The sequence below is a fragment of the Cornus florida genome, unplaced genomic scaffold (assembly GCF_030987335.1).
Source record: "Cornus florida cultivar Cherokee Brave unplaced genomic scaffold, ASM3098733v1 CherokeeBrave_3.0.0_Hap2_Chr02, whole genome shotgun sequence".
NCBI classification, from domain to species: domain Eukaryota; kingdom Viridiplantae; phylum Streptophyta; class Magnoliopsida; order Cornales; family Cornaceae; genus Cornus; species Cornus florida.
Genome location: NW_026775572.1, coordinates 56,988,233 through 56,997,387, shown reverse-complemented (window position 1 = coordinate 56,997,387; position 9,155 = coordinate 56,988,233). Strand labels below are relative to the sequence as shown.

The window sequence follows — 9,155 nt, the reverse complement described above, 5'->3', positions numbered from 1 at the left end:
TAATGTCTATTTGTTATAAAATTTTTGGAAGCAAAAATGTGGAAATAAATTTAGTAAAAAGGTGTTGCAAGTTTGAAAAATATAATGTTATGTTTAAAAATGTCATTTAAGATTTTTTTTTTTTTTATTTAAATTTTATTGTTCATCGCTGCAGCCTAAAAACACCAAATTGGTGTTTCGATTTTTTTACCAGTATTCATGAAATGTTCCGACACTGTGCAAAACAAAACATTTTTTATCAAATGCGTTTTCTTCACTGTTCACTGCTATAGTACCTGACAAAAACAAAAACACCAAAAACAAAACGTATACCAAATAGGCCCTTAGTAATTATATTTTTTTTATTAAAAAATGTGATTTCATATAATTTAAAATATATTATTGGTTAATAGAAATGTAATATAAAATTTTTAAAAACAAAACTAACAAAAATCTAACTCTACTAAGTTCCGAATCAGTAATTTTAATTTTAATTATATAGATAAAATGAGTAAAAATTATTATTATGATATATATATATATAATATTATTATTTGAATAAATTCCACTCACATCCTCTGAAGTTTGTCAATATTTCTACATAAATCCCTCTGTGTTTTATAATCCTACTTACTTCCCATATCATATCCAACTTAATAATAGTAGTGTATTATTTTACCTATTGCGCATGAATTATTTGCTATCATTTTAAGCAATAGAATAACTAAACTCACCTTCTATCAATTTTATGTTGTTGACATCATCTTCCTCAGGTGGCTAACGGTAGTGGAAAATCTATCACATGAACCAAAATCAAACTCAATGTACTAATTTTGTAATATTACCAATTTCACCTTCTTGCGTTGAACCTATAAAATATAAATTATTACATCATTGTGGATTTATAGGGGTAAATTTGATAATTCATTTGCTACTAATATAATAAAAATAATTATTTTACAAAGTTAGACTCTAAAAATGGACACTTATTCTTATTTTGGAACAAAGTGAGTAATTTTTAATATTATTGTAATTGACGGTGTCTTTATAAAAATAAATAAATCAATAAATTTGCATAACATATAGAAGTTTGGTCGCGTGCTGTATTGGTGTTTTCTAACTAAATATAATGGAGAAGACAAACTAAATAAAATTATAGGCCAGATGGTGAAAAAGTCTTAAACTAAACTTTGAAGAAATTTTAGCCATCATTTTGAGACACAACGCCAAACCAGCTGAATCACAAAACTAATATCATGCAGAAAAGAAAAAAAAAAATAAATAAATAAAATAAAATTGAAGCTGTACGTCTCGTTTAGGAAAAGACAACAATGCCCCTAGCGTGAACATATGCTGAATGAGGTGTTAGATTCTATGGATTCATAAGAAATGTCTTTACTTTCTTAATTTTGTCAACTTCATTTTGTTTTGGGTTTTGTTTGATCCTAAATCAAAGGGCTCTCTCTCTCTTCTCTTTCTGTAAGGATGCATGTGTTAGCTATAGAAAAAAATCAGAAAATTAATTAATGTATGATTGAGAGAGAAATAATTAGGAAGGAAGATTAGGAAAAGAAGAAGAAGAAGAAGAAGAAGATGGATTTGCTGGGGAACGGAACGTTTAGTGGGTTGTGGCCTGGTGCGTCGCCTGATAAAGGATGCAAGACAGTGATAACAATGAATGTAGCAAATATAGCCTTTTACATGTTGGGTTTCTTCTTCATGGTCTTCTTATGCAATGGTTTACACGCCCTCCTCAGGCCTTTGTCCCAGCCTCGCATCATCTCTGAATCCACCGTATGTAAATCTCTCTCTCTTGCATCCATGCTTGCTTACATGCATGTTGTTTGTCCCAGCCTCGCATCATCTCTGAATCCACCGTATGTAAATCTCTCTCTCTTGCATCCATGCTTGCTTACATGCATGTTGTTTATATATATATATATATATATATATATATCTTGTTTTTCTTTTGGTTAAAATTGTGGTACTTTTTTGTTTTTAAGTATATTCTTTTAAAAAAATTGAACTTGTAGAAAAATGCTAGCCTACCTAGTGCAGTGCACCAGGCTTCCGCCACTACAAAATTTGAGGAGGAAAATCTATTTACCTCCGCATGCAAAGAGGCTGTTTCCTATTTCGAATTCCACTGCCTATGTGGAGGGCTCTGGTATGCCTGTGCCGTGACCTCAACGGCACAATGGAGCAGTTTTCAAAATGCCAATTTGATCTGCCAATGCAGCCTCAACTCTGTGGTTAAAATTAAAGAACAATAGCAAATTTATGACATTTTATGATCATAATCCCAACTAGTGAAGAAAAAAACCTAAGTGTCAGCCTCAATGTGGTCTTCTCCTCCATTGTCCCAATGAAATGCTGTAATTGGCAGTGAAAGAAATTAGAATAGTTTTGTGATTGCTTCCCAAATTTTTTATTTTTCACTTTTTACTTTATTAGGCTAACTCTGGGTCGGGAGGGTGAGATGTATACAGTTTTACTTCCACATGGATAAATAACAAAAAAACCAAAAAACCAAAAAAAAAAAACAAAACACCAACTCAGCAAGACAAAGCAAACAGAGGAGCAAGCAATACAGGCAAAAATAACTACCAAAACTAACTATCCTGCACACCAGCTGACTGAATAAATGATTAAATGAACTAGGGAGCTGCCAGGAAAAACCAATGGAATGAGAAACTGCACCATCGGAACCTTGATGGAGAGCAGTCGGCATCTGATGGTATTGAAAATGGATTGAATTACAGCAGAGGTAGAGGAAGCTTTTGAACTGAACATCCGAAAAGTCCCTTTCCCTCTGGATACCATATACGCAAGCTGCAAGAGTTAACCTGTTAGTAGAAGCTTGGTTAAGCTTAGACTGGGAAGACCAATGGAAAGAGCACCAAGCAATCAAAAACTGCGAGTTAGAGGGGGAAATATGGAAGTTACAAATGAGCTGATAGTGGGAACAAATGCAGTAGGAGAATGAACACGGGAAGAAAACGTGGTCACGACTTTCAGCCGCATTGGAGCAGAGAGAGAGCACAGATGTTTGGAAAGTGAAGGTAGGAAAAGGCAGGGCTATCTCTGATACGAAGTTTGGTGAGAATGGCAATCCACAAGATAAAGGAGTGTCTAGGAATGATGGTTTTAGGCCAAACAAGGCTGGAACAGTGGACTCGGAGGGATGGAGGGGGGAGAGAAAAGGAGCCCGAGGGGGAGGGAATTCAGGAGATACTGTCCGGGGAGGAAGAGTTAAGAATAAGGAGGGAGAGATCTCTGAAGTCATCCACGAATCTAGTAAGACGAGAAGGAACCAAAAATTGAGGTGGATGAGACTACTTACCTTAGCATACTTCCCAAGATTGGAGGAGCTAAGTCTAAGGTGAATGTGCGTTCCCTGAAGGGAGCCAGTTATCAAACCATAGAAGGGTATTCAGACCATTGCCAATGCTGTGCTTGATGAGATGTTTAGCAAGAGATCTAAGATTTAAAATTCTCCTCCAGCACCAAAAGCTGGTGGAGGTGGAGGTGATTTTAATGTCCCAAAAGCTCCTGTTTCAAATGAGGTAGGTTAGGTGTGAACCCAACTAGACCAAATATTGGGTGAGTTGACTGAGAAGAGAGTCCAAATATGTCTCATGATTGACGCTCTATTCCACGGGTCTGTGTTAGGGAAGCCTAGTGTCACGCCCCGCCTATGGAGGTTGTACCACGCAGGTGACACGCAGACGCTAAGGAGGACGTTGCATGGCAACTGCATGGCAAGTGGAGTTTCTAGAGTCTTCCGGAGTAGTCTAGAGTTGTGTGGAAGATTCTAGATATGTATAGTATATTCTAGAAGTGTGTGGAAGGTTCTAGAATTCTCCAGAATTGTGTGGAGTAGTATGGAGGGTTCTAGAATGTTGTAGATATGTATGGAGATGTGTAGAAGGTGGAAGAAGATTCTAGATAATTAATCTCCACCGTTGGTTAGAATGCATCCTAGCCATCCATTAGGGATGGGGATGCCTATAAATAGGAGTAGGACTTCATTTTGCAAACAACAAGTCCTGGAGTGAGTCTTGAGAGCCTTGTAGAGAGCTTGAGTGTTAGCCTTGTACAAAGCATTCTTTGAAGTAATAGAAGTGTTCTTTCCTTGCCAACTTAAGTGTCTTAGTGTGTGTGAGTGTGCAAGCCAAGTGAGGAGAGGGCGAGGGCAACTACAACACTAGTAAGCGCACGAGGGGAGTGTGTTGGCTAAGGTGTGCACGGGAGTTAGGCTGACCAAGTACTTGCGAGAGTGAAAGCAACGTCTTGGTGCCGCACGGGAGCAGCTAGAGTGGTGCTGAAACTCTAAGCCCGTGACACTAGGCCTCCCTCTGACTTGGGATCACAGAACTTTCCCAAAATGTTAGGTCACTGAACTACTAAAGCAAATTCAGAAGGTATATATATATATATATATATATAGTTCATAGTATTGAGATCATTTTTCCTATGAAATTGTATCAGTCTCGAACACATTCATTTCATGTAAACAGGAGGTATCACATTTAATGACATTCTCCTTCTCATTTTTTTTTTTTTTTTTTAATTTTATTTTATATATATCCTAACAAGAAACTCACACATTCACGTTGCTCCTTTGGAGACTTGAACTCTCAACCTTCTACTTTGGAAAGTGAAAAAGTACCATTGGATTACAGCCCGTGATTCCTTATCATATTTTCTACTCCACACCTTTAAAACCATACTTCTATTTCCCTTCACGTCAAAGGACTTGAGTGAAGTCTTTCATATGACACAATGCATCCCTCTGCTATTCATTTATCTTCATCCAAGTTGGTTCTCTCTCTCCATCTCCCCACTACCAAAGTAGTTAGTTACTTATTATTTTTTGGTGTCAAGATAGTAGCCCCAAATCACCAATGTGAAAACTGCATAAATTAATTTACAGACTCATGCAAACTTCTAATGCCATCACACAAGCCCTTCTAAGTTAGATGTCCATCACGATATTCTGTTTGTAGAGGAATTACCTGTAAACACACAATTCATTATGCATTTTTCTTGTTATATATGATAGAGTGCTATATAATAACTTTAATGGCTACCTTCAGGTAGGATTATTTCTTGGAAACATACCATTCATACGATATGCAATCAACAGCAAAGAAGGGAACAGAACACTGAATAATGTAGCTGATGTGGGTATGATTTGCAACATGTTTGTGTTAGGCCTAGACATAGATCCTAACATACTCCTTCAACCCCCATCCCGCGAGACTAAAGTGGCCTGTGCAGGCATGCTCTCCACATTTGTCCTAGCCCTCTTAATAACTCCATGGCTCTACTTCCCTAAAGTTTCAAATCTTCTATTCAACGTTTCCCTCTCTGTCGTTGTCTCCGGCACCGCCTCTCCCCTCCTCACCCGTCTCATAACCGACAAAAAGATCGGTAAATCAGACATAGGACGGTTTGTGGTGTCCGCGGGGACGCTGTCCGACTTGGTGTCTACTCTCATCCTCTCCCTAGGGTACATTTTATTTGATCCTCTTGCTAATTATAACACCCGAAATTTGAAGTCAGTCCTCGGAATGATTTCTACCTTGGTGATCCAATCTGTGATAGCTGCAAAGGTACTGAACCACCATCTACTCTAAAAGTTTAAACTTCTAGAGAGAGTGTAACTTTAATATTTAAATCTTCTAACAGGTATCACCGGTATTCATGAACTGGGTGAACAGCGAAAACCCTGAAGGGAAACCCATAAAAGGCTCACATCTAGTCCTCTCAACAGCATATGTTGTGGTGCTATGCAGTTGTTCGCCGACAATGGCAGGGTTCAACAAGATGTTAAGCGCGTTTTTGGCGGGGATATTTATGCCAAGGGAAGGGAGGATATCAAAGATGATGATTAACAAAGTTCACTACTTCTTGATTACCATGTTTTACCCACTTTTTTTCTTTTGGGTGGGTTCTGTAACTGCCTTGGAGGAATTCGAAGGCGGCCAAATAGGGACATGGGCAAGGTTTTTTTTCCTTTTTGTGACTGCAACAGCCGGGAAAGTTGCCGGCACTGTCGCGTCCGGGGTGATGTTAGGGTTTCATTGGCCGGAATCAGTTGCCATTGGTTTGCTTCTGAACGTAAAGGGGCATATTCATGTGTACCTGGCTATCATTGCGAATGTAGTAAGTCTCTGTTCCTCTCCTGATGATGTTTTTGTTTTTGTTAATTAGTGCTTGTCATTGCTGATTCCTATGCCATGTTTTATTGCTCCCACTAAGAGCAAGAATCACAGAACCATTAGTAACCATGAAATATGTGTTACTTTAAATAATCAAATTGATTATTGTGACCAGCTAAAATGTTTGAATCAAATGCTTCCACTACTGAGAAAAGCCAGAAGTTTTTAAGCTTTGAGATAAAAACACCTAGCATAACTTTTGGTTGGAAAATTGAAGTGATATTACTAATGCTATGTTTGGGAGCAATGTACTGATTTGGTGCTCCCAAAGGCAACATATGAGTAATTGCGCATCTCTTACATCAATTTTATTGCTCGCGTTTCCAATCTTATTGCAATAGTGTGCGCACGTGCACTAATCAAATTGATACTGTGTTTCAAAATTTCAAATGCAGTATAATATCACAACAACTTCTACCAGCACAACAATGGTATTTGCATCCATCCTGACCATTATTTACACACCGCTGGTGGTGGCAAACATCATCGAACGTGCACGAAAACGCTCACCAACCCAACGGATGGCGCTACAATGGCTCAATCCATCAAGCGAGCTTCGGATTATGCTGTGCCTTCATGGTCCTCAAAATGTGCCTTGTGCCATCAACTTCATGGAGATTTCTAGAGGGCCAGTGGAACCCGGCATCATGGTTTACCTTACTGACATGATCGAACTAACTGACAAAGTAGCAGCCACACTGTCACACGGTGATGCAACCGAGTCGGTGTCTGTCACCGACAAGACGGTGATTGCCAGGAGAGAGCAGATAACAAATGCAGTGAAAACTCATTTAGAGGAGGATGGGAAAGGCATCAGTATCCAGCGAATGCTTTCCCTCGCAACAATCAATAACATGTATCAGGATATCTGCATTCGAGCCGAAGACTTGTTAGCTTCCCTAATCATATTGCCATTCCACAAAGATCAGCAGACAGATGGGCGGTTCAATGCAGGCCATTCTGGATTCAGACATGTCAACCGTAAGGTAATAAAGCTTATCTTTGTGCTCAAAGAACGGAACAACTGTATTTTGAGCCTGTTCGATTCTGATAACAGTTTTCTGTTTTTCAAAATTCCGAAAACAGGTTGACAGTTTTCTGAAAATTCAGTAGGAAACGGAATTTAAATAGTTCTTTAAAACAATTTTCTGTTTTCTCAGATTTTGAGAACTGTTTTAAGAAAATTAAACCAAACAGGCATTTTCTTCTAATTCCGTTGCTTTATGCCAGCTAGTTTTGGTGTTTCACAGGTGCTTCGACATGCCCCGTGCTCAGTGGGAATTCTAGTGGACCGAGGTCTTGGATTGATCAACACCAAGGCAGAACCATCTGTACCCCTTAATGCAGCAGTCATTTTCATCGGTGGCAAAGATGACCGGGAGGCGCTAGCCTATGCCAGTCGCATGGCCAGACATCCAGGTGTGAAGCTCACAGTCATAAGATTCCTTCTGGATTCGAATTCAAATAGTGGTACAACAAGAGCTGGTAGAGCAAGGCTAAAAACTGAGGAGCAAGAAGAAGAGATGAAGCTAGACGACGAGTTCTTTGCCGAGTTCTACGACAAACATGTAGCCGAAGGGTTTGTAGCTTACATGGAAAAGTATGTTGCTAATTCCGGTCAAACGTTTTCCATCCTGCAGTCATTTGAAGGGCAATATGAGCTCTTCATTGTGGGGCGAGGAGGGAGGGCAAATTCGGTGTTGACAATTGGGATGAATGACTGGGAGGAGTGTCCAGAACTTGGCCCTGTAGGTGACATTCTTTCAACTTCAGAATATTCTGGGACGGCCTCTGTCTTGATCATCCAGCAACATAGTCTTAAAGGAGAATTAGATGGCCTCGACGACGAATTTACAATCATGTAATTAAATGTCCAGTGTATTTGATTTCAAGAAACATATATAATTGATAGCAAGGAAGCTGTGTATGTGAGGACAATGTGAGAAATGACTGGGAAACTATTACATAGAAGAAAGTAGCATTCTCATGTGATTCATTGTATATACTTTTTACAAGATTCATTGTATATACAGAACAAAACTTTGTTGTAGGATTACTGGGAAAATTAGTAAATTCCAAATTATTTTTTCATGTTTAAATATATTTTTAAGGATAAACATACTTCACTCACTCAAAAAAAGCTTTATCAAACAACACACACATTGCCATGTGCACACGAATTGTCAAAAACATGTACACACTGAGCCGCTCATCAATGCAGCGGAAGAAAATTCTCTCATGTGAACAGTACATCCTCTTCCGTCGAGATTAGGATGTACTTTACAAAAGGTTGGAATATTTGCTAAACATTCTAAATTTTTTGTAAAGTACAACCCAAACGGAACGGAACAGGTCCTACTATTTTACAAGATTCGGTTCGCAATGCAGCTGGAATGCTTTGCTACAAGCCTTCGTCTACAACCATGCTACCATCACATCTGATTCACAATTTAAAGTGACTAATAGCAAGTCCAATTCTCAGACCCTCTGAGCTGACATGTTATGTTAGTCCTCAGATACTCATCTTTATGGACCATAAGTAATACTTATCATAACAAATTATTTAAAAGTATCTTTATAAATGTAGTAACTCCATTATTACTTAAATGAAAAGCAAATGAAATAGAAATATACAATAGTGTGCGATCATAAATTATTGACCTCCAAAAGGGTAACTCAAAAAAGAGTTTATTTCTTCTTTCCTAGCCAAATGAGAGTTCTATCACTATTTTTTTCCTTCTTCCCATAGTTTCCCCACAATTATATAATTCTTGATTGAAAGTAAAATCTTGAGGAGACTAAAACAATAGTTTAGACTTTCCATTTCTTTCTTCTTTAGAAGTGGTTGATTATGTGCAAACAAACGACCATAATCCATGTACAGTCTTCCTATTGCCACTTTAAGTCAAACAGAGCAGGTATAGGAGTCCGAGCAAATTCAAGAACGGT

General features: G+C 38.3%; 1 protein-coding gene across 1 annotated transcript; it reads left to right on the top strand.

Moving 5' to 3' along the window:
- The first annotated feature begins 979 nt into the window (after nt 1-979).
- LOC132287113 (cation/H(+) antiporter 28) lies at nt 980-8,175 on the top strand. The gene is made up of 5 exons (XM_059789622.1): nt 980-1,773; nt 5,079-5,597; nt 5,674-6,150; nt 6,602-7,192; nt 7,457-8,175. Exons 1-5 carry the CDS (start codon nt 1,573-1,575, stop codon nt 8,069-8,071), a joined length of 2,403 nt encoding a protein of 800 aa, XP_059645605.1. The 5' UTR covers nt 980-1,572; the 3' UTR covers nt 8,072-8,175.
- Nucleotides 8,176-9,155: the final 980 nt, after the last annotated feature.

Excerpts from the sequence above, each read along its gene's own strand:
- LOC132287113 (XM_059789622.1), top strand. The coding sequence starts at position 1,573 with ATGGATTTGCTGGGGAACGGAACGTTTAGTGGGTTGTGGCCTGGTGCG. Across the intron at positions 1,774-5,078 it reads GCATCATCTCTGAATCCACC|GTAGGATTATTTCTTGGAAA; the intron begins GTATGTAAATCT and ends GGCTACCTTCAG. Across the intron at positions 7,193-7,456 it reads TCAGACATGTCAACCGTAAG|GTGCTTCGACATGCCCCGTG; the intron begins GTAATAAAGCTT and ends GGTGTTTCACAG.